Here is a 25,179-nt window from a genome sequence, read left to right as displayed (position 1 = left end):
GTCACTGTAAAACTGCTACTACCACCACACAGCTGCTGCTGCTAATAATAGGAATTATTCAGAAAATTTTCAATTAAAAAAAAGAAAAAAAATCAGTTGAGAGAAGATCAAATGATCCAAATGAGCCTATATGTGGACAACACCGCAATATATAGCTCGTATATTACAAAACATATATAGCACAGGCCTATAGAACAACAGAAGCCTAATGTGCCATATTAATCTTAATATTGCATGTCGTCCAATTAAGTGGACATATGGTCTAACATAAACTGTGAAAAAAATTAAGTGAGTATTTGAACAAAACATATAGCAGATTATTGCCTAAACATTACTTTCTTTGAATATATTTGTTTTACCTGCTCTGCTCTTTTTGTGTAAAAGGATTTTACAGAAATCCCTGAGGCGCTTGGTGCTGCTGAACTTTTTTCTGCCGTTGTACTGTCACCTTTATGTTTTCTGTAGTACCTATCAAATGCCACGAGATGGCAGTTTTAAGGCGTTTTAATTTCGGTAGACGTCCAATGATGAGGATACCATGCATTAGTGATGTCAAAACAGAGTTTCTATAGGAGATAATCACTTTAAAATAGCTGTCCACTATAGTGACCTCTATGCGTGACAGGGTTAAATTATTATTATTATTATTATTATTATTATTATTATTATTATTATTATTATTATTATTGTGTCCCTCAGTACTGTACATGATGCATCAAAAGGCAAAGAAAACAGGAGTCTTATGTCTTATTTCTCCTTTCCTTCTTAGTCAAAAGTAGCTTCAGTGCTTTTCCTAATCTTTACATTTACAACCCATGCTCAGTTTCTATTACTGTACCTTTACACATATCGCTATGTTCGCTAACGAAATCATAAGAAGCCGTGCAGATGGATTAACAGTTGCTTTCCCGTCACTGTACTGTATGGTAACAGATCATTTTAGTTCCTGAGGTGGCGCGCGCTTTAACATTTGGTCAATCAGAACTTGATGCTTCCATGCGACCACCGAGTAAACATACTCTCTGAAAAGAAAGGAAAAACAACAACACTAAAAATAAAGCAAACGTCGGAATTTTACTCTCAACGGCAAGTTAAAATATGGTACTGTTGAAGTGTGATGGACTGTTTCTGCTGGTAAGTGCATGCAAAAATACACCACTTCTATCTCAGTTGTTCTAGTTATGGAATGGTTGTATGTACAGTAGAAAAATAGATTAAGAATAAAACAATAGTAGAAGCTTTTTTAAATATTGTTTTTATGGTTATATATATTGTTTTATTGTCATTATAAATAATGTGTATTTTACTTCAAATATGCAAGAGCATTCTGTCTGTAAATTACCTATTATTTAAGTGCATTGAATTGTTGAAAGCGTTTTAAAACTCTTTTTTTCTCTATCTTTTGTCAGATCCTTTTGCTAAGAGCTGCTATTGGATGGCATGATTTAGATAATAGCGAGTATGACTGCTGGCCATTAGAAAAACCAGATGAATTTAACATGATAGACTGTGGAGGTAAGCACCTTTAATCTTGTATTCCTTTGTCTTCTCACAATAACATTAAAACCAGAAGTAATATTAATAATAACAAAATAAAATAAAACATAATTAATGGATTATTGTTATAATTGTATAGCCCTATACATTTAAGATACATGTTAAATAGTGAATGATAAATAATGTGAATTGGTCGTTAGGGAAATCCATTGAATATTGTTTATTAAATATTATATCTTAACATAAATTATATTTTAGTAAATCAAACAATGTATGTATACATTGTTTATGTGCATGGTTACCACAAAGTATTCTGTTATAAACAACAAAGTATAATTTTATTGTACAAAATAAAATCAAGAACAAATATAAATGACCAATTTTATATTCTGGTGTTACCAATATTATATATATATAATATATTATATTATATTATATATTTATTATATAAGATATAAGGATATATATATTATATATATTATAGATATATATATAATATATATATCTATATATTTATATATAATATTATATATATATATGATATATAATATATATATAATGTCGAGTTTCTCGGTCGATTTATATTGTGAGAAATTGTTCAGTGTAATAAATGTATAATTTGTATGAAATTGCTCTGAAAACAGCCTTCCTATAGAACACTGCAATATGTGCTTTCATGCATTCTTATCGTTTTATTGTTACTATGTACTGTATAGTACAGTACTGTACTGGTTGATTTTTAATTTGCTTGTATTAATTTTGAACATCAATACCTAATACTTTCTTTGGGTTCCAGTACAAAACAGGCACATTGCTTGTATCAATACCTCCTCTGTTATTTAATGCTTATTTTGCTAGGTTATTGGCAAACTCCTAATACAATCAGCTATGCTTATTTTCAGTTTTTGCTTTGAAGTTATAGAAAAAGGTGTCTGGCTGTACATGTTTTAACTGTCTGCTTTCTTAGCACCAGTCTGAATTTGTTTAGGTAGTTTCCTTTGGAGAAGTTACAAATAAAGCATTTTCATTCCAATATAACCAATGCTTCCAATGTTGTTATCATTTTAAATAATGAAAGCCATCACACTGGCATATACTTTAGATGACAATGCACTTATGAGCCCAATGCTGTTTCACAGGGAACTTTGTCCTACTCACAAACCTGGTAATGGAAATTATACCTCACTATCAACTGCAAGAATGTGCCATGATAGTTTAATCTAATTGGGCATAACGGTGCACTTGTAGGATGAATAGGTGACCAATTAGACTATAAGTAATAATTCAGTGGCTGTTGAAGCTGTTTGCCAGCAGCTATCTATATGTCATGATATAATTAATGGTGTATTCTAAGGAACAGTGATGTTTTCTGTTTGAGGTCTGGAGATGGCTTGGGTAAACAGACCACCAGAGAAAATTGTGAGTGGAGAGGAATTCAACGTCACCTATGCAATAACCGCATCTGATGAGTTCTATCAGTGGGCGGTAGGAAATGGTATCTTCTCCCACAGGTACTGAATGGCCGTGAAGATGTGTGTGTGTGTGTGTGTGTGTGTGTGTGTGTGGGGGGGGGGGGGGGGGGGGGGGTTGCATAACACACAGGATGCTTTGTTTATTTTCACAAAAACACAACCTTCTTTGAGTTATGAATTTGGTAAGAAATGACTGAGTCTGATTGAAAGGTTGAGTCTATCTTTTTGTTGCCAGTAATGCAGCCGCTGCAAAAAAGTTCTGTGAAGAGCAAGATTGTCCTCCAAATTGGAAAGACGCAAATGAACAGAACTGCTGCGTTCACCATGCAAACATACATTCCTGTCCACTGGGGTTCATGGTAAGAGGCATTTGGTTTTAGATACAGAAAATGTTATGCAAAGCGATCTAAAGCAACAAGAAGAATATATTAGTGATAACTGAAACATGTTTCTCTCTAGGCGAGTTAACCTCTGTATGTTGTGGATTTAGTATTTTTTTCCATCCAATCCAATGTAATAATTTTAATGTTAAGTTTTTCTTTCACCATGTCATAAATAAGTAAAACAATATATTAGCATTGACTCCACATTGTATTAATGGAATAAATGTGCCCATCTGAGGGATGACTGATGGACAACAAAAGTTTTGTCGGAAGGCCTAATGGTATGAAAAAATATTAGCTATGAACTTCGAAATCATTGACTACATTTTTTTGTGGTACTCAGTTTAAGAGTGAATGTGTAATTCTAATTGTCAACTTCTTTGTTGTTTCTATGAAGAATAAAGGTGGAATATGTGGGCCCTGGATCCCAGATGATGGTCGGATATTTACCCACACCCTCTCTACAGCTGGAAAAATGACTCAAAGGAATTGGACTGCAAAGGTACACTAGTAGAATTCACTCTCATTTTGTACTTATTTAACATGTTTAATTAAGCATCTCTGTATAAAGTGCTTGCCGTATAAGCTGGCAACTTAACTTTTTCAGTGTTATAGAAACTACTGATTTGAGATAGTAACTTCAACATTTTTAAGGTTGTAGGAACACTACATGCTTAGTGTGTTGTTCACCATGACATTGACTTCTGACCTAATATGTCTGCTATATGACAGATTCATATAGACAGTACATTTTGAGCTACCCCATATGGAAAACATATGGTATAATATATATATATATATTATTATATATATGTATATATTATCTATAATATATATATATATATGTGTGTGTGTGTGTGTGTGTGTGTGTGTGTGTGTGTGTGTGTGTATATATATATATATATATATATATATATATATATATATATATATATATATATATATATATGCTGTATAATATATTGCAGTATATGTCAAAGCAATACATATAATATATTGTCATCTCATTCCTAGATATATGCTGTATAGTACAATATCTTTTTAAATATATTCTCATACATTTCTGAAAACATTCCAAATATATTGGTGTACGTTCCTACAAGAATACAGGATTTTGTAGATGGCAGAACTCCAAATATATTTTGACAATGTTTATGGCATATCTCTTGTTGTTTTATCGTATTTACAACATATTTCAAAATATATTGTAGAATACTTTTAAATATGTTCCATTATATTTCATACTATATGTAGGCATATATTTTAAAATATATGTAAATGTATGTCTACAATATATTTAAATATATAGAATTATGAATTTTTACAATGTATTTCAATTTATTTTTGCGGCCATTTTTTATATTTCAATATGTGTTTTAACATATATTTCTAAAATATATTTATTGTATATTAATTTTCTTTATGGGACTGTCTTAATATTTGGTACACAGCTGTAGCTTAGATTTTCTTACTTAAGTTCTGTTTCCAGTGTTATTTTTTTAAAAATTTACCCTTTCACAGACACATGGCTGTAACCTCAAGCCATAATGATACTGACCACATGATTGACATAAGAACATTTGATGGTGGAACACAGTTGTATTCTATGATTCTGTCAATAGGTGCTCTGGGGGGAAAGAAAAGGACGGAATGAGCGTCCCAAAAAAGATTCTACTTGAGAATCTTTTTAAGGGTCTTGTAGATAGCACTGTATTTACTACAGTGATTTAGATTCATCACTTGTCAGTGGAGGTTCTCAACCGCTGTACAAGCACACAAACAGTGCGTGTGTTTTACCCATATGTAGGCACGTCCAAATAGTTAATACCCACCCTGGGATTTTATATACAATATTTTTCACATATTCTCTTATTATCTAATAAATGACATTAGTACTTCAATATATTATGCAATGGTATTATTACTAATGACAGTAAAATCATTTAAAACACTTTGTATTTTATTTATAGCTGTATATATGAGCTGTCTATATATTTATTAACAACATCACGTGGATAACAACACGATGGTGAAAAAATAGGTGTTATTATAAAAGAACAAAAACAAAAGTTGCATATTGAAAAGAAAAATGTAGCTAAATTAAGGGCCAAATTACATTTCTAAAAATATTTGATCAATTTCCAAAAGATTAGTGTACAAACACCAAAGCTCTTAAAGTTGGAGACCGTTACAAAACAATATCTCTTAATGCATTGAACAACAGAGGTTGATATATTCCTCAACTAGATTAATCGTTTCAGAGCCCTCAACATTGACCAGTTTGCTGTACTTATAACTTGTGCTATCAGACATTTTTTATATTAATATTTTTTGTATATTTTTGAGCTTTCTATATTGATAACATTGTTGGATAAAAGTCTAAATTCTTCTAATATTGAAATTGATTGGCTCTCATGTCTATTGTTCCTGAAATCAACTGATTTTTAGAGTTCTGACTTTGTATATCATATCTATTGTGTTTTTTTTTCCCATTCTGTTGTTATTCATGTATTGATGAAGGAAGGACAGTTCGTCCGGACGTCTATGGTAAATAACGTTTTACCTCAGTGATTTAACTTTGACTTCTTTCCAAAAATATTTTGGCAAGCAAAATAGATCGATTGGATCAGGCTGTTTTTCTTTAAAACACAAATGTGTGTGCATGACTGTGTGGTCGCTAGGTTGCTATCACTTGTTAGATTCTAATTTTGCTTGTTTCCAAGCTGAAAAGTCTGGATTGGAAACATAATCTTTCCCATGCTGCTTTTGTGTGTCTAGGACATACATTTATTTCAAGGAGATACTGCTATGATGCCATTCAAAGGTTGATTTTACCATTTTACAGCAACAGGCAATCCACCGGGACAGGTGATTTGATGCAATACAGGGTGATTCTCCAGCGTTTTAAAATGATCTAGAAATACAGCTGTGATTTATCCTGATGGGGTATAGGTTGATCAAATCAACCTCACATATTGATAATACATATGCAGTGGCCACTAAGCCCACAGATTTTATAAAGAGAGATTTATATGATAGGGTCTATAATAACACCAGTGTATAAAGGGCATGTGGACTTGAACTTTGGGTTCGGTGCATATATGTTATCATTGGCTTGGTTTACATGCATTGAAAATCAACTCTACAGTCATGACTGTGTCATGTTGTCACGTAAGTACATCGTTAAACAGGAAAAGGACGTCCTTTTGGCAGTGCAACTTTAAGGGTAGGTTCAATCGCTTTCTCAGGATAAAAATAGCTGTAAAAACCCATCGAAACTGGAACAGGAATTGTGCTTGTGGCTGGCAAGGTTTCAGCAGTGTCATCCTGTTTTTCTGAATTAATATCACATAATCTCTAGCAGAAAGGCTGTACAAAACATAAACACCCCCCCACAAAACACACACACACACACACACACACACACACACACACACACACACACACACACACACACACACACACACACACACACACACACACTGTACATTTATGGACTACTTCAAAACTAGAACCGCCTCAGATATACTCATACCTACAACTGCCAGTACATTTTAAACAACATTTCAAAAGAAAGTAGTGTGTAAACAGGTATATGCACATACAAAGCTGTAAAAACGAAAGTAGTTTTTTATCTAAAACAAAAGTAACATGATTTATCTTGCATGTGTGTCACTCGCAGCACAAAATCCAGGTTGAGCTGCTGCAGCCTGGCTGCAGCTTTGTAGTTTAGTGATCGAAATGTTTCTGCTGAAGCACCGTGGCTAGCTTCAAGATGAAAGCTCTCCTACCTTGTACAAAACAAAGGAATTTGAAAGCTGCCAGGTCTAGTAGAGGTATCAACAGGCTTGTATATTTATAAAAAAACTGAATATTGTAGGTTATATTCAAAATAAAAACATTTATTGTAAAAGGAGGTTCTAGTGTTAATGAAATGTAACTTTTAGATGTTCCACAAACACATACACACAAATATAAATTCTAAATAGTGTGTGTGTGTTGGAAAGGTAACCAGACAAACAAGTAGCTAATGAGGGGTGTATTTCAGAATGTGTGTGATAACACATTAATTAATTTCTCTTTTATAAATTTAGTTGTCACCAATTATTATTTTCTCCCCAATTTAGTCGTGTTCAATTATTTTTAGGCTCAGCTCACTGCTACCATTCCTGCCCTGACTTGGGAGTGGCAAAGATGAACACATGTTGTCCTCTGAAGTGTGTGCCATCAGCTGACTGCTTCTGTACACACTGCAGACTAGCCATGCAGCCACCTCAGAGGTGCAACATTGGAGGATATACAGCCCTGGGCAGCTTACAGGTGCCTGACCAGACCACAAGGGACACTGGTGCATGGTGAGCTGAGGACACCCTGCCCAATTGAGTGCCACACCTAGGGAATTTCAGGTCATGGTTTGCAGTGATATAGCCTGGATTTGAACTTGTGATCTCCAGGCTATAGGGTGATGTGCTTTTACTGGATGCGCCACTTGGGAGCCCATGTTAAAGCTTTTTTATCTTCATGGCAACACACGAAGCTCTCTTCACGATATTTAGAGTCGTTCATTTCCTACTTAGTAAGCAGACAGGGACATTTAAATATCCCCTCCCCTATGACTATGAATTGAGTAATCTGCATTGGCACGGCCGATTTTTTTTTCTAAATCAAAACTGCATAGCAACACATTTCCTGAAAAGTACGGCAAACAGGTTGTGAGGAAAATTATCAGGACTTGTGCATGTAAACTTCACCATTGTCAATAAATCAAGTTTCCAAATTATTATTTGTAGAAACTACTTATAAACAGTCATTTTACAAAAAACTAATAAATAAATAAACAAATAAATACATAAATTAAAGGTTGAGTTACATTTGATTATCAGTTTGTACTAAAAAAAAAAAGTCAAAAGAGAAAGCATTAAGGCTTAAAATATATGTGGAGTACTTCCATAATCTAATAGGTAATATTTGGGTAGTATTTACACCATTGTTTTATTGTAGTATACCTATTATAAACATTAAACAAAATAACTAAAAACAGTTTTATAAGTACATGTACATAACAGCTATCAGAAGCGATCTTTTGGGTAGCTTTGCCAACAACTGGCGTAAGTTATCAAAACTGTATTAGCGGCTGCTATCTCACCAAGTTCCTTTTTCCTGTCTTGCCAGGTGGTCCTGGTTCACGTGGGGGTGACTTCCCTGATTGCTCATATCAGGGTAGGGAAGATGCAGGTTGCTCTTGAGGTCAAGACCACAGTCTTACCTGCTATAGGTAAAGGCTCTTTTTAATCTAAATACTCTGCATTAATCACAAACACATGCTTATAAAACCTGTTCAACATAACTTGAACCAAGAAGTCAAAAATATTTTAAGCCAGTCCATTGTAAATTAGATGTATAGGAGGGAGGAGAGAATTCTTTCAGTTTTCTTTCAGACGAGTGGGCATAACGTTCACTTTTTTGCAATTTTTTTGCATTTCACATTTTTTTCTTGCCACAAATAATCTTCAATCAGTCATCAGTTGCACAAGCATTCCCAGCTAGTTCATTTGATACAAATGTTTATTTGATCAATACAATCAAATTCAGTCTTTTGTAAAGAATATACATTTTATCGAGACAATAATTTAATTGAATTTATTTGATGAATATTTACATATTTTACCATAACAGTGCTCTCTGTGGGAGTGTGGCAGGGTGAAGGCCCTGCTGGTGCACTGGTGTATGTGTGTGTGTGTGTGTGTGTGTGTGTGTGTGTGTGTGTGTGTGTCTGTGTGTCTGTGTGTGTGTGTGTGTGTGTGTGTGTGTGTGTGTTATTGGGTGGTAGGGAGGAGGTAAATTTCCTCCCTGCAAAAATACGTGGTTTTGTGGCCTTTACACCGGTGTTAGTATGAAATCATAGGTGACAGTCTCCACTGTAATTACACAGTTAATGTAATGTTGGTGAATAGTGATATATATATATATATATATATATATATATATATATATATATATATATATATATATATATATATATAAAGAAATATTGTTGGGGTTTAGGGGAGTTAGTGAACCCGTGTTTATTGTGTGAAAGCGTTGGCTAGGTCTAAAACCGCTGTATTTTAAAAGTATATATTATCTGTGTTTAAACTGTTTGTTTTGGCCATTGTGCCTATTTGTTTTGTTTTGTTTATCATTTTATTATTAAAGTGTGCAAAATCGCTTCAAATTTGCAAGTTGTGTCTCTGGCTCTCGCTTCTTGGTAGTAACAGCCTTGCCAGCGACGCAGCCCTGCCAACCCTTGATCGCGTGAAACTGGTTCTAAGGTGCTGTTGTCATGGCTCTCATTTTGCACATAAAGCAATTTCACTTGAATTCTTATTACAATGCACATAGTACCGCCTCTTAATTATTGCTCCAAACTACCACATTATAACGAGGGAGCACTGCACCTTATTACTGACCCTTTTAACAATCATCTGGATTGGATTACAAAACTCGTTGCATATTTCAGAAATTGACAAGGTACACAATGGGGTCTTATTTTTAATATTGTATTTAAATTAAACGCTATTATGTTGACTAGGAAAAACAAGCAACCTACAGTGAGCTAATTTTGAACCTGGCTTTTCGTATTATGTGTATTGTAAATGCACATTTTACAGAATTCCTATAATAACTTGTTCTTCCTTCACCATCAGTGTGTGGAGACGGAGTTTGTGATGCAGAGGAGATGTGTTCTACATGCCCTGCTGATTGTGGTGAATGTCCAATGACTGCAGCAATCAAGGTTGCAATATGCCTCCCAATTAGCTTTGTCTTCGCTGGCTTTGTCCTTACAGTAGTGGTAGGTTGCTTTTTTTTGTTTTATTTGTTTTGTTTTTTTTAACAGGGAAGAAAATAAAAAAAAAATACTAGTTCCCCTTTTCTCCACTGCCAAGAAAACTTTTGACTGGTAAAACATCTCATAAAATTTCCCTTTTTATTTCTGGGATTCTTATATGTTAATTAATTTGGCAGTCTTTTGTTAATTACATGGTTAGAACACGTTGACCAATTGACTGCTGATTTATAAAACAAAATAGTTACCATATTGTGACATGTTTAACATATTTTGCAACAATCAATGTATTATTAAAACCCAAAAGTTAAAATGTATGTTGGTAATAAAGTCAGAACTGTATATAAAAAACTCTGAGACAAAATGATAATAACATTGACTAAGCTTACATCCTTCCATTTGCTTTGTGTTTTCCAGTGGTTTCAATATCAAAAACAAAAGATGTTTTGGGATGAGAGCTGGATAATTGACTTCAGTCAGATAAAACAAGGTCTGTAAGTATTTTAATTCTTAATGTTCAATAATGTTTCTGGAATTTGTATTTTTTATATATAGATCTGTAACACTGCATATTGATACGTATTTTTATAAGTATGTTATATATTTTTAGGAAAGGTATAATTATGATTGTGCTGTGTAAATTAAGTTTATCAGGATATTCAAGATGTCTAATGAAAGGCTTGAGGCACCCATTTACAAGGCAATAGAAATACTGTGTGCTGTACAAAACCTATTTTGTACCTGGGGTGTTTAGGTGTAGGTGCCAGTTATGACAAATGTAATCCTGTTTATTGTGGATGCTTATTAAAATGTTATCTTCAAGCAGTTTAATTGTAATTAAAGCATCTACCAAAAATGGACAATAATACATTTAAGGGCTAGTTCACTGGCACGAGTAAGAGCCGCAGCTTCTTCTCCCAGAATCCTACAGGAAAATTACATTGTAGTACAGCCTGGAGATTTTCACAGCTCTCCCTGTTGTCTATCATGGCCCATTCTAAAGCATTGGATCCTCACATAGTTGTAGTAAAATACTGATTTGGGACTTGACACCAGAGAAGTTGATTTTGTCATAGGTTTTAGGAAAGAAAGAAAAATCTCTGTGCTGGTTTTCTTATTCAGTTTTCCTGGTTTCTACTGCACTGCAAATAAATGTTGCATGCAGCATGAGACCACAGAAGTACAAGATCTGCAGGTACAAGAGTACCTGCAGTAGCACACAGAACATGAAGATATGTAACAAATACTGGGAAGACAGGGAGGAGGTAGGTTCAGAATGTCAATTTACACGAAAAGGCAGGCAACTACTTTATATTAACGGAGTACTTATTAATTGGGAAAGTGTTGTGGTCTGTCCACCTACCAATCCTAAATTTCATTACTTCATGTTGTGCAATAGTGATTTATTTACATTAGTACAAGAGTTTCAAAATCAATATCAGTCAGTGTAAAAATAAAACAATTTTAACATTCTGACAGCTCACATTGCTCGGAACACCATGGGAAGCATCATAAGTGTCCCAGTCGGAAACAGCGACTCCAATGCCAGCTGTGTTACAGCTCTCAGCTCCTGCACAGGAGCTCTGAACACATCCCGAAAACAGCACTTCACCCAAACCGGGATATAGTATGTGATCATCTTTTTATTTTGTCTAAAAAATGTAGTGCATTCTCCCTGTTTGTGTAAGCTGTTTGACCAGTAAAATATATTATTATTATTATTATTATTATTATTATTATTATTAGGAGTAGTAGGAGTAGTAGTAGTCATGGAAGTAGTAGTATTAGTAGTAGTCATAGTTGAGAGCAATAAAACAAATTTAAAACCTGCACGAAGGATCCAGTTTCATGTATTCCAAATATGATTCAATAGAACTCAGTATCTAATAATTAGGGCTTGAAAATTGTTGGTTTTTATTTTTGGTTTTGTTCAGGTGGGGGTAGTTTGTTATTATTTTTGGTCAAAAAAGACTTCACCATGATATTTTATGATCTGAAAATTATTTATTCCGAAAAATGCAAACATGGTGGTTTGCTTGGGCAGGAGTGATACACTGTATGAAATGGTTTTACAGCATACATTGTTTACACTGCCTCATAGAACAAATGCTATTTAACCATGTACAAAAGAACAGGTGGTCCCTGCTGATTATAATAATTGTTAGCACCGCATGTTACTGTGGTTAGGTAACAAGGGTTCACAGAATTGTGAGGATGCAAACCTCTGCACAACTGAGATTAATTATTTGATATGTTACTGCTGACCCTGTGTGGGATGATCCAGCATTATTGTAGCTCTTAAAGGTGTACAGTAACTGCTCATTTTTACATGCCGGTATCTTAACCAGAGAATAATTGTCTATTACAGTGATGCACGCACAGTAGCTATTAAGAAAATAAAGAAGAAAACTTTTTCTCTTACAAAAACCATCCGGCAGGAAGTAAAGCAAGTTAGGTATGTGGGGAATTTTTAAAACAGAAATGATATATTATAATTGATATAATTGTTAGAATTGTTATTTTTATTTGCTTGTTTTGTAATATATAACCTTTATGTGAAGGCAGTATTAGAGGAGGGTGTGTGTTCCAGTGGTTAAAGACCTGGGCTTATAACCAGGAGGTCCCCGGTTCAAATCCTAGCTCGGCCACTGTCTCACTATGACCCTGAGCAAGTCATTTAACCTCCTTATGCTCTGTCTTTCGGGTGAGACATTGTTGTAAGTGACTCCGCAGCTGATGCATAGTTCACACACCGTAGTCTTGTATCTTGTAAACTGCTTTGTGGTGGTGGTCCACTTTGAAAGGTGCTATATAAAAATGATTATTACATTTATGATAAAGAGTCATATTATAATACTGGATGAGAGCTGAAAGGTTGAGCAGTTACAGTGTCACAGTCTAGATTTCTCGCTGGTTGCTGATTCATCTGGTGGGAGGTGCTCCAGGAACATCTGCGTCTTCAAGGGCATGTATAGTCACTTTTTAAACTGCTTTTCTACAGAACGTGAATAAATTCCTATACAAATAAATCATGTCATGTTAGCTGCAATAAAGCAACAACCTTTGGATGCCCCTGGTATATATTTTCCCTTTGAAATTGTGACAAATATGCAGAATAGCCTCTGTTTAAATATTATCCAGGGTTATTTTCTGATAGTACCGTATGTTAATTTACGCCATTCTATATTTAAAAGGATTCTTGATCATCCAAACCTGTGCAAGTTTTTCGGTGGCTGCATAGAGGTGCCAAATGTAGCCATAGTAACTGAGTACTGCCCGAAGGGGAGCCTTAATGATGTTCTACTAAATGAAGAAATTCCTCTCAACTGGGGCTTCAGGTAGGAGATCATTGCATCTCTTCTCTGTGTCTTTCTTTCCATCCATGCATAGGTAAAGAAACAAGAGCTAAAAACCATCATCTATTGAGAAACATTAACAGTACTAGTATACTATATTTCCAGTGCTGTTATCTGTCCCAATTTTGCAAACATTAATGGCCCTAGACCTAATCTCATCAACATTTACCTCTCTGGTTTATTTTTTACACTTCATAAAATGACTATATTCTATTTCAGATTTTCTTTTGCTACTGACATTGCAAGAGGAATGGCTTACCTTCATCAACAGAAGATTTGTCATGGACGATTAAAGTCAATGAACTGTGTTATTGATGACCGTTGGGTCTGCAAACTCTCAGGCATGTATATATTGGTCATATTACTTAATGTTCTTCTTAAGCTTTCATTTTGGTAGCTAAAAAGCTGCCAAATTAAATAGATTACAAATTATGTATTGTTCCAAATATGGAAACACCTTGGTCTATATTTCTCCTTTGCAGGCAAATTGTCCCCACCATGTAAATGTATTACATGAGCAATTTGATTATTACTCCAGTATGATGTTAAAGCATTTACAGGAAAACATTCTTGTCCAGTCTTGAAAGCTGGCAGTGATCCAAAATTTACACCCATGGCTCTTTCCTCAAATGCAGTATATGTTATTTTAGGTTTTTTTGGTCTCTCAGTATTTGGGCAGGGTATATAAAGGATTTCACTGAGGTGGCACAAGTGACATATTTTGTTTTGTACATGAACACAAATAACAAACCCTTTCATTTCTCACACGCCAGATTACAGCCTGCCAACATACCGAAAAGAAGACTCAAATGAAGTCATTAGCACATACCAACTGAGGCTGCTGCAGGTTTACATGCCACCTGAAGCCCAGTCTCCAGAATTTGAGCCCACGCTCGTGGCTGATGTGTTCAGGTAAATACACAAGGCCCTTATATGCAGTGTTTCTATGCGCATAATGGCTCAGAATATTCTGTTTAGTTTTACAGGCCGAAATAGGAACTGCAAACCACTATAAATGTTTATTTTGTAAATACTGCCTTTTCTAATTACGAGTTAGCCCTCCCTCTTCATTACAACAATCCAGGCAGTACTATTGTTTTGCTTAATATTGTTTTACTGTTTAACCAGATAAGGTTGATTCATTTTCAAGTAATAATAATGTTTTTGTTTAATCCTCATCTACATTATTAAATTAATAATGACATGTGTTTTATTGTAGCTATTCAATAATATTGCTGGAAATAGCAACTAGAAGTGACCCAGTTCCGGTAAGCACTAGTTTGTTTGTTAGTTTTTTAAAGGTGTTATAACTTTAAATAAATGTGGCCACTTGACTAAACAGCTTGCTTTGGTATATTTCAGGCAGAGGACAATTCACTGGAATGTGCTTGGTGCCCACCTTTGCCTGAATTAATTACCGGCAAGGCAGAGAACACCTGCCCCTGCCCCTCAGAGTATGTGGAGGTAAGATCCTGTGTCACTGTTATGATATGCCATATACTGAAACATCAGTATATCAGTATATTGAAAAGTGTATGAAAGTTTGTATTGAAAAAAACAAAAAAACATCACTATTAATGTTTTATTAGTAAGGCATGTATACAGTGCACTTTATAAAACTCACAGAAAACATGGGAGGTGGGGCTGTCATTACCGTTCAATATGCTTTTAGGCTGTTGCAGATATTATACTACAAAAGCTATCTTCACCACAGTGCATGTGTTATAGAATCTGATGCAATGAATAGAGTAATTGATTTTTTTTTTTTGTTTTAGTTCAAATTGAATAAGCTTAATCTCAAAAGCCTGAACATGTTCTCCTTCTTGCATAGCATGTAGTTTAAAATAGTAAAAAATATATACATGTGTTTTCTTCTGCTTGCTTCACCAGCTAATCAGGAGGTGTCGCGCACATAACCAAGCCCACCGGCCTACCTTTGATCAAATAAAGAAGTTCTTGTACAAAATCAACCCAAGCAAAGTCAGCCCTGTGGACATGATGATGAACTTGGTAGGTCATGGGTTAAAGGGTCACAGAATAGTGTTTACAAGAAACACATTACTTTACCATTACTGCATCCTGTGCTGTAAATATATTTTTCTACACAATTGTTTTTACTGTTCACACATCCTGGGTAATAAATCACATGATCCTCACTGTGTATCCAGACCATGCTCCCTCCTGTAACAACCCTGCCTGGTTTTGATTCCCACAATAGCCAATAATGTCAATCAGAGCATCTGCGTAGTTGCAGGAAGGAGTATAATAAACCATGATGCTCATAAGACTAATCACTCTGGTAAATGCTACTGAGTGAAAGTTGATGAATGCTTTAAGTTGGCCCATAATATACCTATTATGTGCATGTCAATATGATTGTTTTGAAATATATATATATACAACACAGGAAGGAGCTTAGATAAACTAATATGTTACTTATAAACATTACAGGGAGTTCAAAGACCATAATTACCGTAATAGATATGGATAAATGACTGTAGTACTAATTGTTTAAAATAACATATCTTAATTTTATCTTAATTTTATCTTTTTCTTATTAAGTTATAACTGGATCAAAATGGGTCTGCTGGGGTTTTGCTGTACTTTTCCAAATGCTACACGATGATAAAGCATTTCCTTGAATAAGAAGAGAAAATAAGCATGTGTGCCAGCATCGAACCCAAACGCATCTCATTATAGATTACTGCTTTCAGCCCTGCACCCCCCAGAAACACACATTCGCTAGGCCTTTCTGTCTACATCCGGTTGTTATTTTAATGGTTTTTTTTTGTAGATGGAAAAATACAGTAAACACCTGGAGGTGCTGGTAGCTGAAAGAACACAGGACTTGATGCATGAGAAACAGAAAACTGATCGTCTGTTATACAGTGAGTTGCTAAATTACTGTCATATTGTAGGTGTTATATGTTGTTTGTGCCAATAGACCAAAATATTCAGAAAGAAGACATCCACTTAGTAGTAAAAATAACAGTTTTTTGGTTGTGAAAGATATGCCTGATGGCACATGAACAATTGGCAAACAGTTATGCCCGACATGAACATGATAACCGACAGATACATAATACATTCACATTACAAGTTCGCCCACGGCCTTATCCATTGGTGCTCAATAGCTGCTCCTATGCTGGCCGAGCTGAGATGAATGCGATACAGTGATTAAGAATGGCTCGGCCAGCGGGCAGGACAAGTGGCATTTGAGGCCACCTTCCCCCTCGACAAGGCATGCTGCAGGGTGGAGGCAGAGATAAGGAGGACCAATCAAAGAAGTGGCAGGGGTTTGTGGGCAGAGAGACGTATTTAACTGGTCAAACTGGTAATGTATAAGTTTGATGGGTGGATTCTCCTTTCAGAAAGACAAGAAGTTTCCAAAGAACACCAGTCATGATATTTAGACCCAGCACTTGAGTTCTAGAGCTCACGTAAGGGTTATATTTCAATATGAGCAACCATTAACTTGGCACAATGAATCTGCAAATACGAAACAAGTTTTATGTATGTATTTATTTAACAAAAACTAATTATACGGTGGAACATGTAGTATATTCTGTTTTTAGTTGTCTTCAACCATCTCCAAAAGAGGATTGTCTTTTAAGAAACTACTGCCATAAACCATAAACATAAACTCATCTTGTAGCTGCTGAACTGGAACTGTAGAAGCAGCGTTCAAAACCAAAGAAGGTTTCTTTAGTTGCAAAAGAATTTGACACACAATTGTGTGTCGACAGGTATGCTCCCCAAACAGGTAGCTGATGATCTAAGACAAGGGAAACCATCGCAAGCCCAAAGCTATGTAAGTGCAACGGTATTTTTCAGGTACGTTGAACTGGAGAAAACAGTTGAGAGAAAAGCCTGCAGTCGATGTGATGCTTATACTATGGTGCTCTATACTATTGCTAGGCTGTCACTGATTATTTAAAAATGATATCTTGCATTGGTAAATGTGAATTGAATTTTGAAATTTTCAAGTCTACATATTGAAGAACAGACTAGTCAGGTTAAATGCATTTAAATGCTCCAATCAAAATGTTATATTTTAACATTATTTTAATAATTCAGTTAAGCTTTGAGAATGTATTGAAACCTGGACCACCACTCCTCCATCTTATGAAAATGCTTTTGGATTATTAATCAAGCATTAATATAGCGTAGTGTCATTATTTTTCAGTATCGTTTTACAATAATGAATATATTTTATTTTTTCTGAAGTTTTAACATTTTTTTCCCCCCCTTTGACAGTGATATTGTTGGTTTCACACAGTTGTCAAGCACTAGCACACCATATCAAGTTGTAGAATTCCTAAATAAGCTGTACACAACCTTTGATGACATTATAGACAACTATGATGTCTACAAAGTTGAGACCATTGGAGATGCATGTAAGTATACTTTTTCTTATATGTGACATATTGGTTGAATACGTTTTTGTGCCTTGGATGCATATATATATATCATAATAATATATAGATATATATATATATAGTATATATATATATTATATATATATGGTGTTTTTAGAACATTGATATATAGGCCATTGTTATAGCAGGTATGGTCTGGTTTCATATATGTGCTGTTTCAGTTCCTAAGATAATGTTCCAAGTGTATGCTATTGCAGCCTAGTACTACAGTTTAGTGTTGCATAGTAGAAGCTACCAGCAAATGCCATTCAGTTCTTATAGGCCATAGTGCCACTTGGGATAAGATGTCAGAAAAAGATTTTCTTGACCCTCATCGAGGTACTACCTGAAAATGTGATAATTTATAGCTAAACAGTTACTGATTCCAAAACGACTTGTTGCCACATGTGAATTGTGCACATTTTTTCCCCAGTGCGCTTAGAACATAGGTGATGGTTCAAAAATAGCATGTTTTTAGCATGTAGGCCGGTTTTCACATTCTCAGCTCATACGGAAAACTTGTCAGTCGAATAGAACTTTGAACCTGGTTTGTAATCATGATTTTTTAGGAATAACAGTCAACTAATTACAGAGTTTTAACTAACGAACATGGGTTAATTAGGCTGCAATATCGTGATCTGGTCCATGTTTGACAGGCTATATATGGCAGCCTTCTGGTCCCAATGTATGAAGAGTTAAGGGGTGTGTCAAAATGGAACAGCCGTTCCATTCCCCTGAGCTCAAAACGTGATTGTAAGCAGCAGCATGTGTATCTCCCAAATGCGCCATTTCCACCCAGTATGCTGGCAAGTACCGTACATAATGCATTCTATCGTATGCAAAATACCAGGGCAACATTGACCGGATGGACCGGATGGATAAATTCCAGTTTGACTCCCATGTTGCACGGATGAAACAAAGTAGCAATGCCACCATGTCTGTATATGAGCTCCAGAAAGCAAACGTTTTGCTCACAGCGCACAATTGACAAACATACTGTTCATATTCTGTGATGATCTCTGCCAAGTCACTGTCATGGCACATGTCTTTGAATAGAGTAGAAGGGAAAGCATCGACCCCAAGTCTCTTCTCATTGAATTCAGTATTATCTCACACAAGGATGGTGTGCTTTCTCTGCTGGAACCCACCTGGAATATAGACCTGTGCTTGATTAATTTATAGCTGTGCCAAAGCTGTTTCAAAGGCAAGTATGGTTGAATGGGATGCACAGTGGCAAAGTCTATTGAGCAATCCAAGTACACGAGTTGAACTGTGTGGAAGGGGTGTGGGTAATTCACTGACCAGGAGACAGACAGGTGTAATTGAAAACACCACACAGGTGCCCAGTTTTATTTCAGGGGCGCGTTGGGTTTCTTTAGCCCGCAGAGGGCGCTGTTGGTCCGTGGTCTGCTTACCAGCTATGGTAAACAGAACCATGGGAATACCAAGCAAGGGTAAACAGTTCAGGTGCGCTTGCAGGTGCTTCAAAACAATACTACAAAAATCGAAGGCACAAAGAAACAGGAAAAATAAAACTACAAAGAAAAGGTGCTGCACTTGCAGCAATATCCCGGTCGTCGCTGCCCGTGCGACCCGGATCACCGTCCTACGTTGCCGGCTACCTAGCCTGCTCAGCTATCCTTATTCAGGGATCTGCCCAAGGGTTCCCCTCCCTCATTGTCTCGCTCTGAACCTCCGTTCCATTCCGTTCGGTCGTGGACCAGCGTTTCTGCGCACTCTACACGTTTAAAAGGGCAGATCTGAGGAAACAACAGAGCGTTAATTTATAGGGCAAACAATCTCCCAAGACACGCCTCTCAGCCATTCAGAGAGGGGGAAAGTCCACACACCCACTTTCCCACCTGCCCGTGTCACTGCCATGACTCACAGGCGGTTGTTGGACGACTGCCGCCCTCTTCCTGCAGCCCGTGAACACGACAGCAGAGTCAGCACAGATCTCTCCCTGTTACAAACCGGTTAAATGTCTAACTGTCAGACTGAGACACAGAGCCTTTGGTGTTGCCTTGACCTCTTTCGACCCCGAGCACACTACATCCTGTAGCAGAGACAGAAGTTTGAGATTAACTTTCTCAGGGACTTCCACATAGCTCTCCAGAGTAGACTCATCCGATACACCAACAGTTCAAGCCAACATATTGTACAGAGCAAAAGGCACAACAGACTCTGCAGCTTTGATATCCAAATCTGATGCAGTTGGTGGCCAAGATCTGTGAATGTCAACATTCAAAGATAGTTCCTTCCGCAACATCATAGATGCAGTGCAGAGTGCATGGAGAGATGTTCCTGGAATAGCTTTCACAGTTGTGCCCATGATCTCACTCTCTGTGTATTCACTTTCTGTTTCAGTTTCTGAATTTGAAAAACTGATTTTCTCCATCAAAGGACCAGGAGTTAAATTTACTGACTGCTCATTTCCAGGGCGATGAAGCCACAGTTGGGGGTATTTTGATTTGAAGTCGTTTAGTTTTTATGTCCCGGAAAAAAAAAGATAATAGATATCATTTTTATACCTTTTTAAAACTATATATATTTTTACATCAATTTGAGAAGGCGTTACAAGTGGACAAACAGTCAACTTCATATTGATTGATGAATTATGCAAGTTCACCTATATGTTGATGTATCGCTTCTTGCATGTGTGTTTGCCAGATGAAGAAACATATCCTGTGGCTTGGTCAAACAGAACACCTGATGCTCCTTGATGATCTTTGATTCAACTCCACTCTTACAGAATATGTTAAGTTTTTTTCAAAGCCAGTTATAGTTGCTGCAGAGGTGCAAGAAACAAAACATGGTAATAGCAACTAGCCTACAATTTAATAGCTTTCATGGAAAGATGTAATTTGTTAATGTATTTTACCAGTGAAGTTCATGGAGGCTTGTAATACATGTGGCATAGATAAGATAAGCAAAAATACTTATGGTTCCTAATCTTTTTTACGATGCATGAATCTGGTATAGTTTCTATAGCAGGTCTTATGATATTTCACATCAACAGCCACACAGTCCTGTCCTCGTATTTGAATGAGGATACTTTCATTGGCTTTCTACAAAACAAGGAAATGATTACAATTGGGACAACAGGCACAGTAGGCCATCATTTCAAAGCAAAAATTAATTTCTGCAGAAAGATATGTATAAATGGCATTATCAATGTCAGGGTTCTTGCATATGATGCATGTGGCTGGGAGGACATGTTTCACTTTGGCTGGTGCAGCACTATGAGTTATCAATGCAGAGCTGGCGGATCACAAAAGCCACTTGACATGGGGTGGGCTGTCAGATGCCTCCTCAGGTGTGCCTGTCGTACTCAGAGTCTTACATGATTGTTCAGGTTCAGCACAATGTTTTGCAGCCCTCAATTGTTGGTAAATTGTGAGTAGCAGTTCCTATGATACCAATATACCGACTCCACATCTGAAGATGGAACAGTCCACAGGTCCCAGTGTTCGATTGCAATGCGTTTCTCGGCACTGTCGTCAAGGTTTATCCACTGCTAGCACATGTGCATGCTTTTTGCAGCAGTAAAAGAGGTGATTTTGATGGTCTTTGGGGAATAAGTGGAGCACACACTTTATTTTTCAAGTCAATTTCTCAACAACAGTTGAATACATTTTCTGCAAGAACTTGTCCAATTCTGCAGCAATTACTTTTTAATGAGAAACAGTGTGAATGAGTATAGTAAATAAGAAAGTCACAGTTAGTTTTATTCAAATGTTAATTAAGTTACATTAATAAGATTCAAGTTAGCCTGACTATTTAATTAGCAAACAAATGCAGGGTAAAATAAATATTTTTAAAAATACAAAAGCATGTTACATCCCTCAATTGTAGAAGAAAAAAAAACAGAATGTAAAAACAAACAAGCGGGATCAAAAATTGAAGTTTGTGACCGCACCCATCCTTAACTCATAATTTGATAGGTTGATTGAATTTTCCCACTTTCAAACGAGGAATTCTCTTTTGAAAGTTTTTTTTGTGGCAACAAGTCAATGTTGTATAACTCACAAACAAGTTGTTTCAGTTGGAATCAGGGAGTGAATGATAAATGCTCAATGTTTGTGGCCTATTATTCTTATTTTGTTACTTTAAAGTCTATTTTGATGAGTGAAGTTTTGAGACTGTTCTAGAATTTACAGCACTTCTTTTTTAAAAGGCTTCCTCATTACAGTCATGTGACAATGTAACCTTTCAACTCTGCTGTCCTGTCCCCACTTTCTACACAAATATGTAGAATACTGTAGGTGGGAAATAAGAGTTGAAAGTTCACAACGTCAGTGCCAAACAGTCAGGATTCTCTGGTTAAGCTAAAATCAGGCTGAGAACCAGGTAAAGACAGATGAAAATCATTAATAACTCAGTACTGGAACAACAGAAACACTCAGAATGATTGCAAACTTCATACATTGTAAGGGAAATCCTTACACTGAAGTGACATTTGAAGCGGCTTTCTTTTTAAAAAGAAACCTTGTATTTCAGATATGGTGGTATCGGGAGTGCCTAAGGAAAATGGCATCCTCCATGCCAGTGAAATAGCCAGCATGGCTCTGGATCTTGTAGCTGTCTGTAGGACTTTCAGAATTCCTCACAAACCAAGCAACCAGCTGCAGATTCGAGCAGGTATTCATTCAGGTAATCTCTGAAAACCATCTGATTTTCTTCTTGAAATAAATATTTCCACTAGCACTGTACAATGTTTAAGAATTTAGTATCACAACAGAATGAACTGTTAGGTACCAATTTACAGTAATGTTCCCCTAAACTGTGTCTGAAAAAGCAAACAACAATTATAGGCAACCTATTTGAAGAAAAAAACAAAAACAAAACAGCATATTGGAATTGTAGGTAACTTTAAGTGGGACCATTCTCTAGAAAACGGTCTTTATCTTTCAGTCATTTTATAAACAATAATGATATTTTGCAGGTTCAGTTGTAGCAGGGGTGGTTGGGACAAAAATGCCCCGATACTGTTTGTTTGGGGATACAGTAAACACAGCCTCAAGAATGGAATCGACAAGTGAAGGTAACAGCCCTATATATATATATATATATATATATATATATATATATATATATATATATATATATATATATATAAATATAAAATCATAAATCTAATAACATAATAACAACTCATTATTTTAAGGAATTGGACAAACAGATGTATATTTAAAAATTACATAACAATAGTGTTACATAACAATACCAAAATCCATGTCCATTTCAAAAGCAACCTATAAACTGTAGAATCTGTAGATTATTTTTGTATATAATGATGTTTCATTTTAAGTGGTTACTCTCTCCAAAAGCTAGAATATTGTTCAACTAGCAGATGGAAGGTACAAGAAAGTATAACAGTTAATGTGTGCGGTCATCCATTCAAGATGCACCCGACAACATGGTCTCAATTCTCTCTTCTGAAAACATTATACACTAGTAAGATTTAGCATAAAGTCTGAGCACTTCCATTAAATACAACATAGGATTCCTTTTAGAGAGATGTGGCAAGCTTGTTTATTCTGGGCTGCATGTCTTTACATACGTCTTGTGAAATGTCTTTGAAATCTGCACTGGTGAAAACAGAATACATTGAGAATGACTTCTAGTGGAATCTTTTGCCAGTGTATTACTAAAAATAAACTTCTCTGAAACAAGCTGAATCATCAAAGTACTTTTTGGTCTAACCGTCTGATAAACAAATGTCATTTTAATGTTTCATAGCCCTGAAAATTCAATGCAGTTCAGGTTCTTACTATCTCCTGGAGGAGATTAAAGGATATGTGTTAACTTGTCGAGGAACACTGCAAGTAAAGGTAAGGAAAATATTTAATTTCAAATATTGTGCACAAAAAGTGAGGTATACTTTCAAACACTGAAAATCTGAGCAGTGCATTGCAAAGATAACAGTTATAGGTAACTGTAAGTAAAGCTGCAAATAAAGAAGCCTCCAGGACTAAAATGTAGAAAAAATGTAGGCCACATTTCCATCAGCACGGTAAACCCATCTGTGAATCTCATCTCATCTTGTTCCAGAATATACCTGTGACAGCCATGGGCTCTATCCGCACTCCACAATTGCTCTGCAACCACATGTTAATTAAAGTTAAAAGATTTCCACATGTATGATGATTTTATATAAATCTGATTTTAGAAATTATTTTATCTGTGTTAAATATCTCCCTCACAGTATAAATATTTGAGAGTCAACGTGTTTTTTTTCTGCAGTTTAAGGTTTAACATCCTGCTTCTACACACTGGTGCTAATTGGTAACTTTCTCCATCACAGTGAGTGGGAGAGAACACTGACCCTAACCTTACCTTAGCATACTGATGATTTCTCTTATCACCTCACACTGCCAAATTCACATATACCTTGACAGTGCGCTTGCAGATCATGCTTTGTGTTGGGCTTGCAGATTATGCTTTGTGTTGGATGTAAAGAAAATGCTTCCTATTGCAAAAATATGCCTGATAATGCTATTGTTTTGCCACAATAAAAAAAATAAAAAATAATATATTGATAGAAAATCTGTAAGATATGTCCACCTGGTCTGCAACGTTTCAACTAAATATTGTTAAAAATAAAAGCCAGTTGCTCTAAACGTAGAACACTGTTACCTTGATCAAAGCATGTGTAAGTGTGATAAGGGGGACATCAGTGACCATAATCATTTAACATGCTGTAATGCTCAGTAAATATGGTCCCTAATGTTTTTTTTTCTTCATACATTAATACCATTTACAGTAGATAGAACATGCAGAAAATTATGAAAAAGCAAATGTCAAACTCTGAAAAGTGTCAAATTTCGAATACTTTTTAAACCTTGCTAGTCATCTACTATTACAAACAATGGACAACTGGGAGCTCTAGGTGAATTCACTATTATTCCCACAAAAAATTAACTCTTTAATAAATTAAATATATAATATTTAATAAAATGTGCAGAAGTTTAAATGGATAGGTGTCACCAGAATTGCACCCTTCATGTATAGTTACACATCTTCTTAAAAGTCATTGGCTCGCGTGTGGTTCTTCCTCTGTAGGGAAAGGGGGACATGATTACCTACTGGCTGGAGGGGAAGCAACCAGTGCCTGTAAATAAGGAAATTCCACACCAAACTTCAGCTGTCCTAGAAAGTGAGGAGGGCAATTACACTGCAATTCCAGGGGTTCTCAATGACGACCTTCAAAGGAACCCAGCTTAA

General features: G+C 35.8%; 1 protein-coding gene across 1 annotated transcript; it reads left to right on the top strand.

Annotated features, from left to right (window-relative positions):
* Positions 1-1,098: 1,098 nt before the first annotated feature.
* On the top strand, positions 1,099-25,179 carry LOC121323913 (atrial natriuretic peptide receptor 1-like). The gene is made up of 23 exons (XM_041265278.1): positions 1,099-1,134; positions 1,410-1,515; positions 2,876-3,008; positions 3,205-3,328; positions 3,750-3,854; positions 8,525-8,627; positions 10,039-10,184; positions 10,596-10,668; positions 11,658-11,805; positions 12,547-12,633; positions 13,373-13,516; positions 13,754-13,875; positions 14,308-14,446; positions 14,754-14,802; positions 14,897-14,998; positions 15,425-15,544; positions 16,329-16,422; positions 17,281-17,368; positions 17,792-17,931; positions 22,453-22,605; positions 22,898-22,996; positions 23,695-23,786; positions 25,018-25,179. The coding sequence occupies exons 1-23, from the start codon at positions 1,099-1,101 to the stop codon at positions 25,177-25,179; spliced, it is 2,565 nt and encodes an 854-aa protein (XP_041121212.1).

This window comes from Polyodon spathula, chromosome 1 (genome assembly GCF_017654505.1).
Source record: "Polyodon spathula isolate WHYD16114869_AA chromosome 1, ASM1765450v1, whole genome shotgun sequence".
Classification (NCBI taxonomy): Eukaryota; Metazoa; Chordata; class Actinopteri; order Acipenseriformes; family Polyodontidae; genus Polyodon; species Polyodon spathula.
This window is presented reverse-complemented; position numbering and strand designations above follow the sequence as displayed.

Coding starts and splice junctions, on each gene's coding strand:
- LOC121323913 (XM_041265278.1), top strand. CDS start 1,099: ATGGTACTGTTGAAGTGTGATGGACTGTTTCTGCTG. Junction 17,369..17,791: donor AGTGCAACGGTATTTTTCAG/GTACGTTGAACT, acceptor CCCCTTTGACAG/TGATATTGTTGGTTTCACAC. Junction 17,932..22,452: donor TGAGACCATTGGAGATGCAT/GTAAGTATACTT, acceptor CTTGTATTTCAG/ATATGGTGGTATCGGGAGTG.